The 23,144-nt window shown below is 49.5% G+C and overlaps 1 protein-coding gene across 1 annotated transcript in view; it reads left to right on the forward strand.

Moving 5' to 3' along the window:
* The window catches only part of LOC147700546 (uncharacterized), a 130,801-nt gene that overhangs the window by 24,046 nt on the left and 83,611 nt on the right, over positions 1 to 23,144 (forward strand). Inside the window, exons 6-7 of the mRNA XM_086929693.1 lie at positions 14,513 to 14,620; positions 21,595 to 21,705. Coding sequence (XP_086785819.1) covers positions 14,513 to 14,620; positions 21,595 to 21,705 — 219 coding nt within the window. The remainder of the gene's footprint in view (positions 1 to 14,512; positions 14,621 to 21,594; positions 21,706 to 23,144) is intronic.

Below are 23,144 nucleotides of genomic sequence, written 5' to 3' on the forward strand. Positions count from 1 at the left end.
TTACGAACACTCCAGCCCGAACATCAGCCAAACCTGCATTGAGGAAACTACACTGGCTCCCAATTAGGGAAAGAGTAACTTTCAAGGCCCTTTGCTTGGCCCACAAGGTACTGCACAATGCAGGCCCCCCAATTCTCAACAACTGGATCACACCCTACAGACCTACGAGAGCGCTTCGGTCAGAACATGGAAACCTTATCATGATTCCCAGGGTGAAGAAGGCCCGCGCAGGTGGCCGCCGCTTCTCAGTCAACACAGCAAAAAAATGGAACTCGCTCCCCCCGAGTCTCAGAGCGGAACCAAACCTCCTACGATTCAGGAAGTCCCTTAAAACCCTACTCTTCCCCTGAGTCGTCAACATCCCCTACTTTCGTCCCTTAGGAGCCTGAGGTTTAGCGCTGGGATACTCGTGGGTGACTACGCGCTCTATAAAAACCTAAAATAAAATAAAAATAAATACACGGGGTAGCCTGGCTCAGAGTAGGAAGGTCTAACCTCAAGGCAACATGTGCTAAGCTTGCGTCACAACCTCACAGGAACCCAGTGCCCATCCACTCAAAAATAATGACACTACACCAGGTTAGAAAAATACGGTTCACTTTTATAAAAATTCTTTAAGCTTTCTTGTTCTGTAAGATACGTTATAGCTAATCACATCAGATACCTCCACCATTAACTTCTTGCATCAATAAAAATTCAACATTACATTGTTCTCTCGATTCAAAGAATTAACCAATTACACTTCTTCTTTCAAGTTATAAGGCGTTCTTGGTGGTTTAAGCAAGGCTTAATATGAAAACATTTTGCATTAAATCAGATCCGCTAGCAACCAACAGTAGATCAGTCTGGAGCCCTCTTTTTACCACTTGCTCAGGTAAATTTGCATTAGGTGCTTACTAAGCAGGAGCCAGAACTATTCCCTCCTGTTAAGCTGGTATTACAGTTAGTATCATACGAAGGTTCAAAAGTCTCGTGCTGCAATGGCCCCCAGCTTTACCTTACTTGTCCTGCCAGTTCAGGCTCTCCTGACCAGCGCGACAGTTTGTCTAGGGACTTTATGGATGACTAGCCACTAGGACCTGTGGCTCCAGCTTTTGATTGCAAGTCTCTCACCAACCCTCAGATCCCCGCTTACTTGAGCCAAGAGCGTCTGTGTTCCAGTACAGCCGTCTCTGGCAGCTGCAAAGAGTTCACACTTCACCGTCAGCCTTTCCGTCCCGCGCCCGCTCCCTCTCAGGCCAGGCCACTCTACCTCAGAGCCCGCGCTGAGGGGAGGACGCTCTTGCTGACGGAGTCTCTGTATTCACCTCACCCCGACACCTCACCCTGGCATTTCTGCCGTTTCCTTGCCGAACCGCGCTTCTGGGCCTGCGCGGGTGTTCAGTGGATTCAATATGGCACCGCCTCTCTCTTCTCAGGCAGCCGGAAGGTCCTCTTCCGGACCCACTGGCAAACAGCAACTTCCTCAATACCGCTCCGCCCCCTTGTGAGAAGTGTTCCACCCCTATGGGGTCTGCGCAGCAATGAGTCACTACAATTTCAATCTTCCGCTTACTCCGCTTCCAACTCACAGTGGCAGCAACTCCTGGGACACTTCCCTCACCGGCTCCTCTCTCACCTTTCCTCAGTTGGGAGTCCACACGACCCTTCTCGCCAGACTCGAGGCCACTCTACCGATGGTCCCCACCACAGCAGACACACCGGCAATCAACAAGCCTCAAAGGAGGGTGGGGGGGGGGAGAACACCCTCCCGGTAGCGCTTCACGGCACAGGTTAGTGGGGACAGGTGGTGCAGGAGAAAGTTGTCCCTGGAAGGGGGAGGGGGAAGAAAAAGGCTGTAAAGTTCCCTTAGTCCAGTCCCTACCCTTCCGATACTTTTTCAGAATTCCTGGCCAGGTTACTTCAGCTGGATAGCGGGGCAGAACTTTCCCCTCAGCTCAACCCACCAGCAGTCTCACAGATTCGGTTCCTCTTGACCAGTGAGGGCCTTATAGCCAGGGACACAGGCGTAAATAATCAGGGAAAGATCTAGGGTAGAGGGACGGTGACCGCAGTAAGAATTCAACCCTCTGGGTGTCCTAACCCCCTAGCACCACAGCCTGCACTCCAACTGACTCTCAGATGACAAGATGCCCGCCCAGGATTTGGCCTTATATACACTTGGTCCCTTGTGTCCAGAATCAGCCAGAAGGTTCTAGATTCCTCACATTAGTCTATGGGCCAGTCCCTGAGGTAAAATTCACTGACAGTTGGCAGCCACCATTTTATATCACTGCGTTCACCATTTTGTGAGAGTGACTGGGCTTCAAAAAGTTTTAAGGACAAGGTAACACCTAACCCCTTGGACAACATCAAAAATTTCCAATGAACATAAAAAATAGAAAACGTAGGAGGCAAAAAGGGAACAAAATAAATAAATAATAGGTGGGACCACCCAAAGGGCCGACAGGTCTAACACGCGTCCCCCCAGCTGAAAGTGGGGAGAGCTACCCAACCCCTTGGGAGTTCTCATCACTAAGGCGGAAATACCTAGAGAGACCGTCTGCATTGGTGTGGTCCACTCCAGGCCGATGTTCCACCCGGAAGTCTATTCCCTGTAGGTTGATAGACCATCTCAACAGCTTGGGATTTTCTCCCTTCATTTGCATCAGCCAACGAAGGGGTCGGTGGTCGGTCTGCACCAGAAAGTGCGAGCCAAACGGGTATGGCCGCAGCTTCTTCAGAGCCCATACCACAGCAAAGGCTTCCCGCTCAATGGCACTCCACCTCTGTTCCCGGGGAAGCAGTCTCCTGGACAGGAAGACAACAGGTTGATCCAGACCCTCTTCATTGAGTTGTGATAACACTGCCCCAATACCATGTTCTGATGCGTCTGTTTGGACAATGAATTCCTTAGAAAAATCAGGGGCTCTTAGGACGGAGCCTCACACGTTGCTTGTTTCAAGGTGTTAAAGGCTCGCTGACAAGCCTCCGTCCAGACTATCCGTCGGGGTTGCTTCTTGGAAGTGAGTTCAGTTAAGGGTGCCACAATTGTGCCATACCCTTTCACAAAGCGACGGTAGTAACCTGTGAGGCCCAGGAAAGCTCGGACCTCGGTTTGGGTCTTGGGTGGCTCCCAGGCATTGATAGCCTCAATCTTCGCCTGGAGGGTCTGCACCGTTCCCCTGCCCACCAAGTGGCCTAGGTACACCACCGACCCCTGCCCAATCTGACATTTGCTGGCCTTGATTGTCAAGCCAGCCTGTTTCAGGGCCTGGAGAACAGCTTGTAGATGACAGAAGTGGTCCTCTCAGCTGCTGCTGAAGACTGCAATGTCATCCAGATAAGCAGCGGAGAAGGCCTCCATCCCAGAGAGGACCTCGTTCACCAGCCGCTGAAATGTGGCAGGAGCGTTCTTGAGCCCGAAGGGCATCACACAGAACTGATAGTGGCCCTCAGGCGTGGAGAAGGCTGACCTTTTCTTTGCTCCATCTGTAAGGGAGATCTGCCAGTACCCTGAGGTGAGGTCAAAGGTACTCAAGTATTGGGCAGCTCCCAGCCGGTCAATGAGTTCATCCGCCCTAGGGATCGGATGAGCATCAGACTTGGTCACTGAATTCAGTCCCTGGTAATCCACACAGAACCTTAGTTCTGGAGTGGTGCCCGGTGGGGCAGCTTTTGGCACCAGAACCACCTGAATGGACCAGGGACTACTTGAAGGTTCAATCACTCCTAGTTCCAGCATTTTAGTGACTTCGCTACGAATGCTGGCCTTCACCTTATCAGACAGCCGGTAGGTTTTAGACTTCACTGGTGGGCTGTCTCCTGTGTCCACATCATGGGTACATAGGTGGGTCCTTCCCGGGATAAGGGAGAACAGCGAGGAGTACTGCTCCAAGACCTGTTGGCAGTCCCTACGCTGTTCAGGAGTGAGGGATGGGGAGAGAATCACTCCCTCCACCGACCCATCCTTTTCCTGAGACTAAAATAGATCAGGGAGAGGCTCACTTTCCTCTTCCTCTGCTACATCAGTCACCATCATCAAGATGACCTCGGGCCTCTCATGGTGGGGTTTGAGGCGATTGGCATGGAGCACCCGAAGGGGCTGCCGGGGGGTCTTAAGATCCAATAAGTAAGTGGCCTTACCCTTCTTCTCGACCACCTCAAAGGGGCCTTCCAGCGATCCTGGAGGGCACTCAGTTCTCCAGGTTACATCACCCACACCTTCTGGCCAGGCTCCAACTCCACAGGGTGAGCATTATGGTCATACCACTCCTTCATCACTGCTTGGCTGGCTTCCAAGTTGTCAGAAGCTTGCTTCCACAACTTAGCCATTTGGCTCCGGAAGGCCAGCATATAGCTCACCATATCCTGGGGAAGCTTCCTGGGAGTCTTTTCCCATCCGTCTTTCACCAGGCTGAGAGGTCCACGCACAAGGTGCCCATACAGAAGTTCGAAGGGGCTGAAGCCCACTCTCTTCTGTGGCACTTCCCTGTAGGAAAACAACAGACAGGGTAGGAGGACGTCCCATTTCCTCCGCAGGCTCTCAGGCAGACTTCTGATCATGCCTTTCAAGGTTTTGTTGAACCTTTCCACTAGACCATTGGTCTGTGGGTGGTAAGGAGTGGTGAACCGGTAGGTAACCCCACACTCCTTCCACATAACTCGCATGTACGCTGACATGAAGTTGGTCCCCCTGTCGGACACAACTTCCTTGGGGAAACCCACTCGGGTAAAGATCCCCATCAGGGCCCTAGCCACTGCAGGTGCAGTAATGGTCCTCAGAGGAATTGCCTCTGGGTATCGTGTGGCGTGATCCACCAGAACCAGGATAAACCTGTGACCAGCTGAAGTTGGTGGATCCAATGGCCACACAATGTTGATGCCCACCCTTTCAAAGGGGGTGCTAACAACAGGAAGTGGTTCCAGGGGGGCTTTCAGCTTCACCCCTGTTTTACCACTGGCTTGGCAAGACACACATGTCCGGCAGTAAGTGTCGGACGCCACGTTCATCTGAGGCCAATAAAAGTGAGGGACAAGCCGGGCAAAGGTCTTGTCCTGATCCAAGTGTCCTGCCAAGGGTATCTCATGAGCCAGTTCTAAAAGAAAGGCTCTGTAACGTTGGGGAACAACCAAGGCCCGTGACGAACCATGCACTGGTGCCTTGGGTTTACTGTAGAGGAGTCCATCCTCCCAGTAAATGTGGTAGTTCCCAGTAACGTTACCTGCTGCCTGGGCTTCGGCCTGTCACCTCAGTCCCTCAAGGGTTGGGCACTCCCTCTGGCCCTTACAAAACTCCTCCCTGGTAGGCCCCCCCCCCTCCACATGCCGTTCGGCAGGGATTGGTAGGTTCTCCAGTGAGACAACATCCCCCTCCGTGGACTCCAGGTCCACCACCTCAGGTGGCCTATCCATCTCACGAGGCTTAGATGTCGAGGCAGGCTTCTCCTGTCCCCGGTTCTTTCCCTTCCTGGCTGTGCCTTTGTTTCAAGCTCCAGCCCTGGCGAACTCCCCCTCCGGGAAGTCGCAGACCTTGTGCTGGCACAGGCCCAGTCAGGTGTACCCAGCATCTCAGAATGAGTCCGGTATTCCACCTCCTTCCAAGCATTGTGCTCCATATCATTCCCCAACAGACAATCAACTGGCACGGCAGGGCTTACGGCAACTCGAAGTAGACCTGCAACCCCTTCCCACTCAAATGGAACCTCGGCCACCGGGTAGTGACCCATTCTGCCGTCAGCCATCGCGGCGGGGTGGAGTACATGTGGAATCACCTGCTCTGGAGGCACCAGATGACTCCTTACCATAGTCATACTGGCTCCTGTATCTCTCAGAGCCTCCCCTCTCTGGCCATTGATGGTGACCCATTGCCCATACTTGGTAGTATTTGAGGGCACCTGGATCTTAGGAACCATCTCCCGATCTCCCAGGGACACTAAAGTGACTCGTGCCCACTCCCCCCCTTATCTAAGGGCAACTCCTCCCGAGCACTACACTAGCTACTCCCGTGGCTTTTCCTCCAGTGGGAGGGGGTGGTCTCTTTGGGCACTTGACATCACCTTTATAGTGCCCCACCCCACCACACTCATAGCAGCGGACAACCCTTGGCTGCTGACTATGGTCAGGGTGAGGGTTTCTTGGCGGGTTAGACTTGGGAATGAATCCTGTTCCCTTTCCCTGGAAACTGTTTTGGGGGCCTCTTGAGAACTCCCTCTTATTATCTCCCCCCTCTTTCTTCTGTGGGGCGCCCTGTCCAGACTTCTGGGAATCCCCTCCAGTCCCCTTTGAGGACACCCGGGTACTAGCCCAGATGTCCGCCTCCTCAGCAAGCTTCCTGGGGCTGGTCAGCTTGCTGTCCACCAGGTGTTGTCGCAGCTCGGGAAAACATTTCTCGAGTAGGTGCTCCTTGAGGATAAGATCATACAACCCCTCGTAGTCCCCCACCTCGCTGCCTTGCACCCAACCCTCTAGGGCCTTCTTTGCATAGTCTAATCCACCCAATTTTGTGTGGCCAGTTTGTGACTGCTTCTAAACTTCTGACGGTACTTTTCGGGAGTCAGCCCAAACATTTTTTTCAGCGCCACTTTCATGGTGGGGTAGTTGGTCTGTTCCCCCTGCTCTAGGGCCAAAATTGTATCCCTTCCTGCAGGAGGCATGTATTTGTATAAGCCACCCCCCAGTGTTTTTCCAATATCCCATGGGCTCTTAAGGAGACCTCATAGGCAGCCAACCATTTCGCAATGTCATCCCCTGCACTGTAGCTGGCGACTACGTCTTTTGGCAAATAGGGCCTGGGTTCCCGGGCTATCTCTTTGGGTTCGCTGCCACCAACAGGAGCACTAGGAGTCCTATTTGCAGGGCCTTGAGGTCTAACTCCTTTAAACTCAATTCATGAGCCAGCCTCTGTTCCTACCTCTCCTTCTCCATCTTAGCTAACTCCCACTTCAACTGCCTTTCCTCTCTTCGGTCAGCTAATTCTGCTTCGGTTAAGCTCCTCACAGAGACACTACTGCCCTCCCTCGAAAGTGCCCTAGGACCTTGCAATAGGTTCCCCGTTCCGGTTTGGTACAATTCATCCACTCCGATGACTGTGTCCCTATCCCCCTCTTCCTCCTACAACTTCCCATCTAAGTGAGTTTCATCCCATGCCCTCAAGCAACTTTGAAGTTCACTCTTTTTCGCACCGTGCTTGAAAAACACCCCCTTTCTCTGACAAAATTCTCTGAGTTGTGCCGCAGTATAGGTCTCCAATGTAGGAAGGTGGATATCTGACTATGGTTGCCCCCAACTTTTTGACTGGTGTTTTGCTGGTTTTTGGACTTAGTTGACCTGGGGCCCTGCTATTCAGGACCCCAGGCCCACTGCTCTCTCTGTAAAATGGATTCCATGTACCTTAGGTGCATATCTAATTGGATACTGAGTCACCTTATCAGTCCCTGTACAGTGTACCTTAGGTACCCAGGGCATAGGTGCACCCAGGGCCTACCAGGGGCTGCAGCATGTATTATGCCACCCCTGGCTGGCCATCTAAATCTGACACAACTGGCTGCACGACAGCTGGGGCAAGGTGGTGTAATCACCCTTTGCTTTAGATATAGTATTCCTATATCTAACCCTAAAATGGACACATGTATTCCAATCAGTCACTCCTATGGCAGGCCTTATCAATCCTGAAAGCAGAGTGCTTGGAATTATTTGAGATGGTGCTCTGGCATGAGCTGAGCCCGTTTGCAGCTTGCGGAACCAAGTCCTAATAGCTGTTCCGTGATAACGCGTACCATATACTCTTAAGTGCATTATAATCCTCACAGTTATTTGCCAACTTTGGTATCGCTTTATCAAAACATGTCGAGTAAGGTGTCATACAAATTGGAATACTAACCCCTCGCCAATTCTGGCGACGGGGTTAGCATTCCACCCTTCTAGAGGGACACGACATGTATGTAACTGTGAACCCCGGTTAAAGCTAACTCGAGCCTCAGCATCACAAAATGGATGCTGCCACCACAGACACAAGTCTGACCTCCTGCTGCTGGGAGTCCTTCCAGCTAGGAGAGCTTGGACAAAGGGTTTCCTGTCAGGGGCGGTGCTAGCACCATCCCAGACAGGGTTTTGTGTATCCCAGGTAGGCAGGGCTGAGAGGAAGGTGACTGCAAGTGGCACCCCGGTGCTCACTGTGCTTATGCTGGCTTAAACCAGTTCCAGGGGCACACCAGCCCCTGAGCTGGGGAAAGTCCGGACAAGGGAGAGGGGTGTAACCACCCCCCTTCCTGGTCCCACCCATGGGCAGGACCTAGTCGCGTGTCAGCCCCTTTCTTTAGAATAAAGGTAGGAGCGGGCCCCCTTCCCAAATTAGATAATTCTGAATCTTGACTACTTTCCACGAAAGGAACTCTTGATACCTTCTGAAGACTCTCCCTTGTGGCTAAGGAGTAGCCACCCTGCACCCGCAGGCACCATCTAAGCATCGCGGTTTGCTGTAAGTCCATCCTCCGGATCAAGACTGCCCAGCTCGACGAGACCCGGATTCCCTGGCATCTCTGACCTCTACCTGCATCATCAGCCCAGCTGAGATTCGCGGGTGTGACGAGACCTGAAGGGACCGGCCATCTTCAAAACTGCACGACGCTTAACCAGCACGACCGCCGAGGGATCCTCGAGTGAGTGCTTTGGGATTTGAGAAGCCCTAACCCTGAGCAGCTCCAGCAACGAAGCCCAGCCCCCCAGCATCCACGAGATCTGCGTGGGGCCCTTCTGCTCTTTGTCCGGTCACTTGCCTGCTGGCTAGTGGCCCTCCTGACGACGCACCACGACGATTGTATCACTGGTCTGGTTGCTCCAGACTGGCCCTTGCTCCCCTCCAACAGAGGAGCACCCCGGACCCTCCTGGTCCACTCCAGACGCCATCTTGACTCCACTGCGTGGGCTTGACTTTGCCAAGGTTTGTTGCCCCAATCCTGGGTCCAGCATCGCCGACAGCAGACACCTTCGTGGGACAGCTCGCACCTCCAGCCTGGTTGCCGACAACGCCTCCTGGTCCGAGGGACAGCAGAGTCCAGCGTCGCCCACTCACCTGGTCGAGGTGACTTCATCCGGTGCCATCCTGGTGCCCACACAATCACTGGCTAGTGATTAAGAACTGAGTCCCCTCTGCTTTCAGGTCATCTCCATCATCGATCCAGGCTTGGATCACTCCGAACATCATCACTGGTCGCCTGCCAGCAACTTCTTCTTTCAGGCTCCATAGACTACAATGAGGATTCCTGACGTCTTTTGAACCCTATGCAGCCGCAGCCCCTGGGCTAGGTAACCCGAGCATTTCGGTGCTCCAACGTAGGTTCACTATCTAAGTGTCCAGATCCTTTTTCGTTTTCAGTCTATCCAGTCGGATTCGTCCGATAACAGTAACTTTACAAATTCTAGCATCTATATACTTTGTCCCGCAGCCAGCGTGAGAGTGCACACTCTGCACCCGATCTCCCTAGGCCTCCTGCTCCTAACCTTAGAGTTCAGTAGGGTAGTCCTAGTGATCCTGAAGCCTCTGGATCTTGTTACCTACCTGCTAGTATTTCGCATTCCACTTTTAGTGTATATGGTTTTTCGTGCCCCTCGGGCATTTGTGTAAATTGTGCAACTTAAAGTATTTTCGTAAGAGTTTTGTTGTGTGCTTAGCTCCCTGACTCATAAAGAGTTCAGGGTAGACTTGTTATAAATAAATATCCTTTTATTTTCATAACAATGTGTGTGGTGTCCTTTCACTTGGTGTTCAAGGGGTATATGTGATGGTATAACAGCTGGCTTAACACGCCCTCTAGAGTTTAGCCTAAAGACTGCTCTTGTCCATGCTACTAGGATAGCTGGTCTAGGAATGAATGAATATTTTTATTGTTGGTTACTAAAAACCATTACATAAAACCAGCGATACAAAAGTCATCACGTTCCCAAAAAAATAATAATAAATTACTAAATAAATAAATAAATACAAAATAAATAAAAAAAAATATAAAATAAAATCAAGGACATTTCGAAAGTCAGCTTGTATAGTTAATCCAAAAAATGCAAAGAAGCCGGAAAAGAAAAAAAGGTTCATGGGCCGGCTGAGGGCTCTGTGGTCTGACCAGTAGCAGTCATCAGCATTGCCCGTGCTTTAAAGATAAACTTCCCAAAGGAAGCCATATGCATTACTCTGGACAGGGTGTAGAGATGAAAAATCCCATCCTTAGCAGAGCTTGACCCAGAATGTCTGAGTAATGGCCTAAGATAAAGACTGCGGGGCAACCGCAAGGCGGGGCAACAGAAAAGAAGATGTGCCAATGACTCCCATTTATAGCTGCAGAGCCTGCATACCTGTGCACCTGGGCTCGCCTTGCCACATGGATAAAGTTCTTTTAGGGGCAATGGGTGTAGTCTGTAAGCCAGGATCTTGTGAAGGGCTGCACTTCCCACTGCCTGCGTGAGATGCTGTTTGGGGGAGTTCAGGATGTGCGGGAAACACAGGGTCTCATGCAGGTCTTTTTTTCGCCACAGGGACTCCAGATCCAGTTCCCGTGACCGCGCACGCACTTGTTTTTTAATCGCGTTTTTGATTGCGGAGTATGATAGCTGGTCTATAAGGTTGACTTACAACCAATCATCAATAAGGGTCGTTTGGTATGATACACTGTGATCACTAGAATAGTGAGCACTGCATATCAGGTTAACTTCTCACATCCAACTCTTCCAAATCAAATTCCATTTTGCCAACAGGGTATCAAACAGCCACTTGGAAGAATTCAAGGAAGGGTATCACGTGAGGGCTTCCTCCACCCACCACCAGGAAAGAATTTGGAAAAGCAAAACTGTAATTAGGGAGTCAGCTAAGAGAAAACTCCAGGTGTAGGTCTGTGGAGCACACTAAGCTACTGCTGAGTGGACGCAAGCACAAGCTCTAATCCCACCACTGAACACCAATTATGTTGGACCTGGGGTCACCAGTCCACATGGGGTAGCCTAGCTCAGAGTAGGAAGGTCTAACCTCAAGGCAACATGTGCTAAGCTTGCGTCACAACCTCACAGGAACCCAGTGCCCATCCACTCAAAAATAATGACACTACACCAGGTTAGAAAAATACGGTTCACTTTTATAAAAATTCTTTAAGCTTTCTTGTTCTGTAAGATACGTTATAGCTAATCACATCAGATACCTCCACCATTAACTTCTTGCATCAATAAAAATTCAACATTACATTGTTCTCTCGATTCAAAGAATTAACCAATTACACTTCTTCTTTCAAGTTATAAGGCGTTCTTGGTGGTTTAAGCAAGGCTTAATATGAAAACATTTTGCATTAAATCAGATCCGCTAGCAACCAACAGTAGATCAGTCTGGAGCCCTCTTTTTACCACTTGCTCAGGTAAATTTGCATTAGGTGCTTACTCAGCAGGAGCCAGAACTATTCCCTCCTGTTAAGCTGGTATTACAGTTAGTATCATACGAAGGTTCAAAAGTCTCGTGCTGCAATGGCCCCCAGCTTTACCTTACTTGTCCTGCCAGTTCAGGCTCTCCTGACCAGCGCGACAGTTTGTCTAGGGACTTTATGGATGACTAGCCACTAGGACCTGTGGCTCCAGCTTTTGATTGCAAGTCTCTCACCAACCCTCAGATCCCCGCTTACTTGAGCCAAGAGCGTCTGTGTTCCAGTACAGCCGTCTCTGGCAGCTGCAAAGAGTTCACACTTCACCGTCAGCCTTTCCGTCCTGCGCCCGCTCCCTCTCAGGCCAGGCCACTCTACCTCAGAGCCCGCGCTGAGGGGAGGACGCTCTTGCTGACGGAGTCTCTGTATTCACCTCACCCCGACACCTCACCCTGGCATTTCTGCTGTTTCCTTGCCGAACCGCGCTTCTGGGCCTGCGCGGGTGTTCAGTGGATTCAATATGGCACCGCCTCTCTCTTCTCAGGCAGCCGGAAGGTCCTCTTCCGGACCCACTGGCAAACAGCAACTTCCTCAATACCGCTCCGCCCCCTTGTGAGAAGTGTTCCACCCCTATGGGGTCTGCGCAGCAATGAGTCACTACAATTTCAATCTTCCGCTTACTCCGCTTCCAACTCACAGTGGCAGCAACTCCCGGGACACTTCCCTCACCGGCTCCTCTCTCACCTTTCCTCAGTTGGGAGTCCACACGACCCTTCTCGCCAGACTCGAGGCCACTCTACCGATGGTCCCCACCACAGCAGACACACCGGCAATCAACAAGCCTCAAAGGAGGGTGGGGGGGGGGAAGAACACCCTCCCGGTAGCGCTTCACGGCACAGGTTAGTGGGGACAGGTGGTGCAGGAGAAAGTTGTCCCTGGAAGGGGGAGGGGGAAGAAAAAGGCTGTAAAGTTCCCTTAGTCCAGTCCCTACCCTTCCGATACTTTTTCAGAATTCCTGGTCAGGTTACTTCAGCTGGATAGCGGGGCAGAACTTTCCCCTCAGCTCAACCCACCAGCAGTCTCACAGATTCGGTTCCTCTGGACCAGTGAGGGCCTTATAGCCAGGGACACAGGCGTAAATAATCAGGGAAAGATCTATGGGTAGAGGGACGGTGACCGCAGTAAGAATTCAACCCTCTGGGTGTCCTAACCCCCTAGCACCACAGCCTGCACTCCAACTGACTCTCAGATGACAAGATGCCCGCCCAGGATTTGGCCTTATATACCCTTGGTCCCTTGTGTCCAGAATCAGCCAGAAGGTTCTAGATTCCTCACATTAGTCTATGGGCCAGTCCCTGAGGTAAAATTCACTGACAGTTGGCAGCCACCATTTTATATCACTGCGTTCACCATTTTGTGAGGGTGACTGGGCTTCAAAAAGTTTTAAGGACAAGGTAACACCTAACCCCTTGGACAACATCAAAAATTTCCAATGAACATAAAAAATAGAAAACTTAGGAGGCAAAAAGGGAACAAAATAAATAATAGGAGGGACCACCCAAAGGGCCGACAGGTCTAACAGGTGTATTTTGCAAAACGTAGAGAAAGTGGGGAATTGCCATCATTTTATAAAGTGCAGTTCTAACTAGGAGTGTAAGGGGCAAAGATTTCCAATGTTGCACGTCGGCACGGAACCGGTGGAGAGGAGGGACGAGGTTTTGTCCATGGAAAGTCCCTTCGTCTCTAGTAATATATATAACCAAATATCGAAAACCCTTGGTAGCTATCTGGGCCTGACAACCCGAAGGAAGGATCGGTTGCTCTCCACTCAAGACATTGACCAGAGATTTGTCCCAGTTTGATCGTGTAACCGGAATATTTTTGAAAAAGGGCAAAAATATGGAGCACACTATGAATTGAAAACTGAGGTCGGGCCAAATATAATAAAATGTAAAGGGAAATCCTGTCCGTCCAATCCAATGACCAATTAGAACCGCAAATCAAAGGGTCACCTCTAATCCATGTGGCCAGAGGTTCTAGGTCTAGGGCGAAGATAAGAGGCGACAGGGGGCATCACAGCCTTGTGCCCTTGCCAAGTTCAAAAATTGGAGACCGGCCGCCATTCACGGTAACCCGGGCCAAAGGGTGGGAGTAAAACAAGAGTACCAAGGATAAAAACCAAGCACCGAATCCATATCTCTCCAGCACAGCAAACAAGAAAGGCCACTTAATCATGTCGAAGGCCATCGTAGCGTCTAGACATGATCCCCGAGTCCTCCTGATTAGTGGAGGCCCGGCCCAACACTCGAACAAGCAATGAAGATTAAGTGCGGTATTTCTGGCTAGCATAAAGCCAGATTGATCCGGATGGATCAATTTGTGAAAGCATGGGGAGAGAAGGGCCAAAAGTTTGGCCAATATCTTGACCTCAGGGTCTAAAAGGGAGATTGGTCTATACGAGGAGCAACAATCCTGGGATTTGCCCCGTTTATGGATGACAACAATATTGGCTAACCTCTGTGTAGCAGGCAGAGTGCCCCGGGCTACACCTTCATCGTACATACATTTTAGGAAGGGGGCAATAACAGAGACGGTGATTTTATAAAGTTCATTTGGGAGGCCACTCGGACCCATGGCCTTCCCGGATTGTAGCGCACCAATGGCTTTAGAAACCTCTTCCAAGGTCAGAGATTGTAGGTGAAACTTGTCTTCCATTCTAACCCTGGGCAGGTCCTTGGGTTGGGCAGTACCAAGCGAGTTATCAAGTATTACTTCAGTCACATAGGGAAGCATGGGGAAAACCATCAGAGTTATTGGTACATTGTTCAAGAACAACCTCAGTCTAAGTTCGAAGTATTGGGACAAGTGTCCAGAGGGCGATATGCCGTCACTTTACAAAACCATTATGTAATTGAATAGATTTGTCACTAAACTAAAGCAATATTTTACATATTTGCTAAACTTTTTTAATATTTCTGCATTTCCTCTTGACAGCTTCAGCAGTTTATATCACCTTTTAGGTGGTTTCTTTCAATTTAATGCATTGGCCATGCTTACTGGTTTACAAAAATAAATTGAAGATTTATTCTTTCTGGCATATTTTTGTTAAACATAGCTCTATTTTCTTTTTATAATAATAGGCAATGCGTTTATAAAACAAGACCTTTCATTTATCAACAAGGAAGAAGCCAACTATTCTGTTGACCTTCACGAATCTGAGAGGAAAGAAAACATGAATACAGCCGCAGGTAAAACCAAAAAGGACTCACAGTTTTGGTGTCAGAGAATCTCTTGAAAAACACACTGCTCAGCAGCAGTATGTCTGGTTTTTGGATATGTTTGATTTTCTTCCAAGATCTAACTTCACAGTTTTTTTAAGTTAACTAATCTTGTACTTGGCGCTTTAAAACTTGGGTATTTCCTTGTTTTGGTCCTGATGCGGTTAGTGAACCTTAAGAACACATTCTCTAAACTCCTTGAATAAAAATAGTTCTGGAAGAAACTTTTATTAATTGGTTGTATTGTTGTATATCTGTGATTGAGACTGCTGTCCTCTTCTGAGATCAAAGCAGTGGTCTAGCGCATTGAGTCCAACTATGCAAGAACTGATGCCGTGCACTCATGCTTTCTTAGAAGTTACTCAGGTTCGGCGTGATACTCTGTGACAGAGCCTGCCCGTCTCCGTAAAATGAATTGCAAATGACCCAGGTATCCGGTGGTTGCCTGGAAACACAGTGCTCAAACCATTGAATCCTGTAGGTTAAATCTCAACAAAGTAATACATTCATTCAAATGTAACAAATATCTTTCAACCAAAAATCATGTGATTCAAAACAAATTGTTTATTTTCTCAACCTCATTTATGAACAGGGTCCATTCAACACATATGGTGGCAGTTGTTTTTTTTAATGAATTGAATCTCAATACATTTTGGGTGTTATGCGCCTTTCGTCAGGGGGTCATGAAGCAGCTGCTAAGTAGCATGTATGGGTTGTAGCAAAAAAGTAGTAAGCTGGGTATGTCCAGACATGGGTCCCATGTGCACTATGCTACAGGACTCCAGCTGCACCCTACTGACGAACCCATATAGGCTAAAACATGTCTACGCTTGATTGGGCTTCTGCCTAGAAGGGACCTGACTGGCATTTCAGGCTAAATTGTACCCATTGGAGCAGGCCCAGGGCTGATTTGCATATGGATGGTTCCTGTCTTTATTGGCATGGTGGACAAAATCAGATGGACTGGATTGTGACTCAAGGTGGTTACCAATAGCTTAAATAATTCAAGCAATATACCCATCACGTTGTGGTTTTCCTGAGTGCAACGCTCTAGGTGTGAGGGCATGCCCAAATATGGAACCTGTGCTCACTGCGCCACTGGAGCCAAGCTGCACCCTACTGATGAGGCTCAAATGAACCAACACCACACTGGGGTTGCTGGTGTTCCTACTCAGGGGATCTGTCCTGGCAGTTCAGATTAAACTGTTCCTTCCGATTGGAACAGGCCCAAGACTGCTCTGCATATGGCTGGTTCGTGTTTGAGTGGGCTATAATATCATTTATTACACTGCAGCTAGAGGAACTAGCAGTGGCAGGGATTAATTCAAGCAGTGTGCCCTTCCATTTTTTCTTTTGTTCAGTATTTCTCAATACATTCACCAAATCCATGTTGGTAAAGTTGTAGCACACAGAAGTCTCCAAAGTGCTTTTTCAAGAGGAGTCGGCAATGGTCATTTTAGGCTCTACATGCCAGCGAGGAAGTTGAGGAAGGGGTGCTGCACCAGAACGATGGAGCCTGGGACATGTGCCGGATAGCAGTGGAGGCAGGCAGGAAGGTACGTTCCTGTGACTCCTACCCATACATGGAAGGGCTCCTACAGCCTTCCGATGGGCAAGGAAGTAATCTGAAAGGTTTGAGCGATAATTATTAACTTGTTTTACACAGCACAAAATACTGCACTTGTGTAATTCATAAGCATGTGTAAATAATAATGGTTAATATTCCCTAATTTATGGACCTCCTTTTACTTTCCTTGAAGTGATATAGAGCCGAGTCTGCCTTCAGTTCACCACATTTGTCAGTTGCTCACTGAGCCATGCTCCTGGCAGCAGGCTTGCTTAGTTCTTCCACAGACATTCCTGAATCTGTCTAGGTGGTTGGTTAGTAGATTTAGAGATGCAGACCTCACTCTTGTGAAGGGATGGTTGTGTAAAGGGGTAAAGAAGAGTTTTGCATAGCACTGCCTCCTCATCAGTGCAGCACTACCTCAGCACCAGCGCATCACCAGTGCTGAACCACCTCCGCATCAGTGCAGCACCATCTCAGCATCAGCACAGCACTACCTCCTCAGTACACCACCAACTTGGCAACAGCGCAGCAGCACATCAACATCAGCACAGCACCATCTCAGCATTAGCACAGCACAATCTCCGCATCAGCGCATCACACCAGCACAGCCCCACCTCAGCAGCAACTCAAGACCCATGCAGCAACACTTCAGTATCAGCGAGCACCACCTCCGCATCAGCACAGCATCACCTTAACACAGCACCAACTCGGCACCAGCGGAGCACCACCACCTCAGCATAACTCAACACCACTCAGCATCACTCAGCACCATCACATCATCACTCAGCACCATCACAGTATCACTCAACTCCACCTCAGCATCACCACAGTACCACTCCTTATCAGTGCAGCACCAACTCAGCATTAGTACAGCACCACTTCAGCACCAGCGCAGCACCACTTCCGCATTAGCAGAGCACCATATCCTCATCATTGCACCACCACCTCAGCACAACACCACATCAGCATCACTTAGCACCAACTGGTCACCAGCTCAGCACCACCTGAGCACCAGTGCCGCAGCACCACCTCCTCATGACTCAGCTCCCCCTCAGCATGACTCAGCTCCCCCTCAGCATGACTCAGCCCCACCTCCGCATGATTCAACACCAGCGCAGCATCATCTCAGCACCAGCGCCGCAGCACCACCTCAGCATTAGCACAGCACAATCTCTGCATTAATGCACCACCCAGCGCAGCCCCACCTCAGCAGCAACTCAAGATCCATGCATCACCACTTCAGCATCAGCAAGCACCACCTCCGCATCAGCACAGCATCACTGCAACACAGCACCAACTTAGCATCACTCACCACCACTGCAGCACCACCACCTCAGCATAACTCAACACCACTCAGCACCACCTCAGCACTACCTCAGCACCACCTCAGTATCAATCAGTACCACCTCAGCATCAACACAGCACCACCTCAGCATCAACACAGCACCACCTCCTCATCAGTGCACTACCAACTCAGCATTAGCGCAGCACTACCTCAGCACCAGCGCAGCACTACCTCCGCATTAGCACAGCACCATATCCTCATCAGTGCACCACCACCTCAGCACAACACCACATCAGCATAACTTAGCACCAGGTGGACACCAGCTCAGCACCACCTGAGCACGAATACAGCAGCATCGCCTCAGCATGACTCGGCACAAGCACAGTGTGAGAAAGTGCAATCTTTCTTGCATTGGTATGCCCCAACTTCTTGCTGAACTGCTGATGTGCTATGACTGAGTGTGCCCTGGGCTCCTGCCAACCAGGTACTTAGGGCCTGTGTTCCTTCCCTAAAACTGTATTGAAACAAAAACCAATTGGCATCTCTGGCTACCTATCAGGCCCTAGTAAATGGTACCCTAGGTGCCCAGGGCCTGGTGACCAGAGAAGACCCCTAAGGGCTTCAGCACTTATTGTGCCACCCTTAGGGGACCTGTGCCCTGACACCCACCCACTGCCTTTGCAGGCTGAGTGTCTAAGTACAGAACTAAACAGAGAGTTGACATGGCACACATCCCTGTGTGCCATGCCCAGAGAACCCACTGCCCCGGCATACTTCAGTCACCCCTCTAGATGGGTGCCGGATGCCAGTGGCGTGGGCACAGGTGCATGAGCCCTGTGCCGCTACAGTACCCAGAGCCATTCCTGGGAACTGTAAGTGCAGTGATGCTATTAAGAGTATATGGTGCTGGAAGGTTGTCATTACGAACGCCACAGCACCATAATGGCCACACTGAAGACTGACAAGTTTAGTACCAAACTTCTCAGCACGTTAAACCCGCACTGATGCCAGTGTGGGATTTAATGTAAAATGCACCAGAGGGCATCTTAGCGATGCCCCCTGAAAACCTAACCTACAATCCACGTCTGGTCTGAGTGGCTGCAGAGGCTGCCACACAGCAGACATGTTGCTGGAACCCTGGGTGGAGAGCCCCCTGCTCTCTTGGGCCTGCAACAATGCACATCCTGGGCGAGTTGCTAGGTCTCCTCCCCCAGGATGGGCGGGGGAAGCTTCAAAGGCATGCCGCCTCTGTGAGCTTCTCCAGACCATTTGCTGTACTCAGCAACTGGCCCCCACTAGTTCCAACCCCCACTTTGGCGGGAAGACTGGCGGGAAACTCTACGTCAGGAAGGGGGGTGTGCCAACCTGTGCCAACCCCACCCCTCAGGTGGGAGAGGCGAGGTGAAGCACGACCCCCGGGCTCCAGCCATCTTGAAGATAGGGAGCCCTGCCCAATCACAGCTAGGCTCCTGCCCCCCTCCCACAGGAGAGGAGCAGGCTAGGTGGTGTACCCACCCCAGGACAGGGACCTATTGGTCCCTGCCCTTGCCCTACCTGTAACACCCCTAAATTTAGTATTTAGGGGCACCCTGAACCTTCCTTCCTGAGATTCTGATAAGAAAAGAAGAAAGAAGATCAAGAAGAAGAAGACCCGCCGTGCAGCTGCTAACAACAGGACGACACCCACTGACTTGGCCCCAGCCCTACCGGCCTGTCGATCCTGGAACCTGCTCCTGCTTAATCCCGGCCACTCCTGCGGACAGCAACCTTGTGACACCCTGAGGACCTGCATGCCTTGACCCTCTTAAAGACTGGGACTCCCATAAGCAGAGGCTCTGCTTCAACAACCACCCCCTGGTGCCAGCCAGGAAGCTCAAGAACTGCCCACTCTGCAACCGCCGAGCTGTGCACGAGTGATCCGAGACCACGAGGACGTCCCCCCGGCGACTGGGACCCGAAGTCCAGTGCCCAACGACCCTCCTCGATGAACCAGACAACGCCTGCAGCCTCAGAACCAGGGACCCCACCAACCGCGACCAGCCGAGGGTAAGTTTCCCGACATCAAAAGATACCCCTGCACCCGTCTCCCTGCAGCAGCGCCATCTCAGCAGCAACTCAGCACAAATGCAGCACCACTGCAACATCAGTGCAGTATCACCTCAACACAGCACCAACTCAGCATCACTCAGCACCACCTGAGAACCAGCTCAGCATACCTGAGCACCAGTGCAGCACCACCATCTTAGCATGAACCAGCAACTCAGCATCACTCAGCACCACCTCATCATCACCTCAGCATCACTTCCTCATCAGTTTACCACCAACCCAGCACCAGTGCAGCCCTACATAAACATCAGCAGAGCACCTTTTCCGCATCAGTGCACCACTACCAATGCAGCCTCACCTCAGCAGCAACTCAGCACCCATGCAGCACCACCTCAGCATCAGTAGAGCATCACCTCAACACAGCATGGCTCATTGCCTCACGTCACTCAGCACCACCTCAGCATCACTCAGCACCACCTCAGTAACACTCAGTATCACCTCTACACCAGCACACCACTACCTGAGCATCACTCAGCAACACTTGAGTATTATTCCACATCACATGAGCCTCACATCTGCACTACCACCTCAGCACCACTTCAGCATTACTCAGCACTTCCTCAGTGGGCCCACGGAATCGGGCATCTGTTGTTTCTCTCCTAGTGTCTGTCCGCTGCTTGTGTTGTAATTCAGGTACTATTCGTCAATCTCCACCTCCTTTTGTTTATGTCCCTCCATTCATAACAAAAAAACTATAACAAACAAACATTACAACCGGCAGGAAGAGGGTTGCCAGCATTGCAAGGACAATAAAAATAATTTTTTTGTTCTTTTTTTTAATAGAGTCATTCAATTGTACATAATGTCTTCTTTAAACTCCACTACATAACACTCAACAACACAAAATACCATTCCGCATACTTACACTCCATTACACACAGTCCCACTCCACATAATTCCAATACACATAATTACTATCCACATAATACTACTGCACAAATCCACACCACACCATGCCACAACTATCAAGTCCAATCCAACCCACATGATTGGTACACACCACATACTTCCACTCCAATCCATAACCTAGGTAAGACACATTTACATCTACAATGCCAATAGCTCCAATGCTTTACTTTTTTTATAAACACACAGATCCAATGCTTAGCTCCTAACTATTTGTTCTTTTCTGTCAGCAAAAATGCAAGTTATACACACAGTTAGTTGCATGCCATACAAGCCAGCTTCACACATTTCAAATCCACACCTCATAATTTAACAATAAACCATTTAATACAACTCAACAACACAATTACATAACACACTACATACTCAATCCACATCACACAATTCCACATTGTGCCCAAAATTCAACAGCACAAAACATAATTGAACTGTACTAGTTACCACTTCACAATACACAATCCCACTTCACATAATGCCACTACACTGAATGCCACATAATTGCTAACCATATATTTCCACAGCACACCATGCCCCATAATTCCACTACACAAATCCACACCACACCATTCCACGCCACACAGTCACACAACTAACTAATCCAATCCAACCCACATAGTTCCACTACACACCACATACATACACTCCATAACACATAAGTAAAATACATTGCCATTTACGATGCCAATAGCTCCTACTCAAACAAATGCAATACCGATTACATTTCCAGTGCTTGTTCATTATTACATTTTATTCCTGTAATCTGTGCTTTTTAATTACTGTGACATTGATTGACTCATGACGGCCACCAAACTCGTGTTTCTATTTTTATCTTGTACTTTTATGGCCTTACTATGGCCGAAATAAAGTTTTAGTACCTACCTACAAAAAAAATGTTTACACTAACATGTTTTACTGCTCACTGTACTGCGGCCTGCCCTTTGTCATGTACCTACTATAAAATAGTGCGGTAGGTTTGATTACCAGGTTTTTATTCAGTATTGTGATGGGTTGACCTTCCCTTTGTAGAAATCTTTCAATATGATAATGAACATGTCCATATTTATCCCTGTCTAACAGGAGCCGCAGGTGCCACATCAGTTGGATCTTTCACTGATAGTGGTGGAGGTGAGGCCTATTTTGCTGACCAGCATGACCCCAAGAACTGGGGACATAGCAGCAGTGTCGCAGGTAAGCATATAAGATTATCATGTTTTATTCATACCTTCTACCAGTCTCCCTGACAATTCTGCAACTATTTTTACAATATTTAATCTGCAGCAAGCTTTTCAACAATGATAGTTTTTAGGCCTCACCTAGGCAGCGCATGTGCTGTCTTTGCGACATGTGGTATTCAGTCTATGGGCTTTGATCACGCCCAACGTTGACTATTGGTTCTTTTGTCTTCCTTTATAAATGACTGCTTTTCTTTGGTTAACATGCTCAGTAGTCCCTCCTTTTGTACTTTGGTAACCTCCCATGAGGACTGCCCCTGTTACATGCGCTACAGTTAAAGAAAAAAGGGTCTCCATTGGTGCTGGGGTTTTACCACCAAGCATGAATCACAAAACCATGCGAGGAATGAACTCCCTTGCTTGGTGGGGGGCCGAGAGGAACTCTGGAGGGAGTACACCCTCCAGTGGGTATATACTGTATCACAAAAAGTACTCCCTATATGACCTAGTTTGCCACAGATGGATTATTCGGCTAATTAGAACGGTCTATGTATCATAGATAGGTGGTATGTCCTATGTGAAGTGTTAGCAGCACTGCTGCATGGGGAAGGAAGCAATTCCTTTTGTTATTATATTCCCTCAGATACCCTAGTTTTTGTCATGCTTCAACATCGGGAAACCCTGCAGCCTAGAAATCTGGTGGGCTCAACCAGATTTCAGGGAGTGCTTAGTGAGAGAGTTTTGGCCAGGGGGATAAAGATTAAAAATCAATGTCAGATCCCAGTATCCCTTTATTCTTGGATCTGGCAATTATATTAAAAACAATGAATTTAAGGGTCTCTCGAGAGATTATGGTCCTAGGACCCTATTGCCAACATGTTTCTGTCTGTTGCTGCCCCATTAAGTGTGCTTGGACTTTCTTAAGGACGTGACCCCCTGGAAAATAGGAAAGTTTAGAGAATTTCCCTATGCTGTTCTGTGATAAGGGCAGATAGCTGCTCCTTATATAAACTTGACCTTTGTCGCAAATAATTCACTCCATCCCGATTTGGATGCGGTGGGATCCTCTACTTTAACAGGTGTAGACACGGGGCAGGACCCTTGATGGCAGTTTTCACTACAGGGCTACCCCATTTACAGGAGGTTCTACATACAGTGGATCCTCTCCTAAATCGGGATGGAGTGGATTCTTTGCAACAAAGGTCACGTTTATATAATGAGCAGCTATCTGCCCTTATCGCGGAACAGTATAGGGAAATTCTCTAAACTTTTATATTTTCCAGGGGTCATGTTCTGAAGAAAGTCCAAATCCTAGCCTGGCTTCATGGGGGCGCGGCTGGCGCCCCGGTTGCTGGGCAACGCGCTCGCGCAACCCAGGCCCAACGCGGCCTTCCCTCCTACCGCGGCGGCCCTCCCTAGGCTCCGAGGGCCGCAGCGGAGATATGTTGATGCTTC

The sequence above is a fragment of the Lissotriton vulgaris genome, chromosome 7 (assembly GCF_964263255.1).
Source record: "Lissotriton vulgaris chromosome 7, aLisVul1.2, whole genome shotgun sequence".
Classification (NCBI taxonomy): domain Eukaryota; kingdom Metazoa; phylum Chordata; class Amphibia; order Caudata; family Salamandridae; genus Lissotriton; species Lissotriton vulgaris.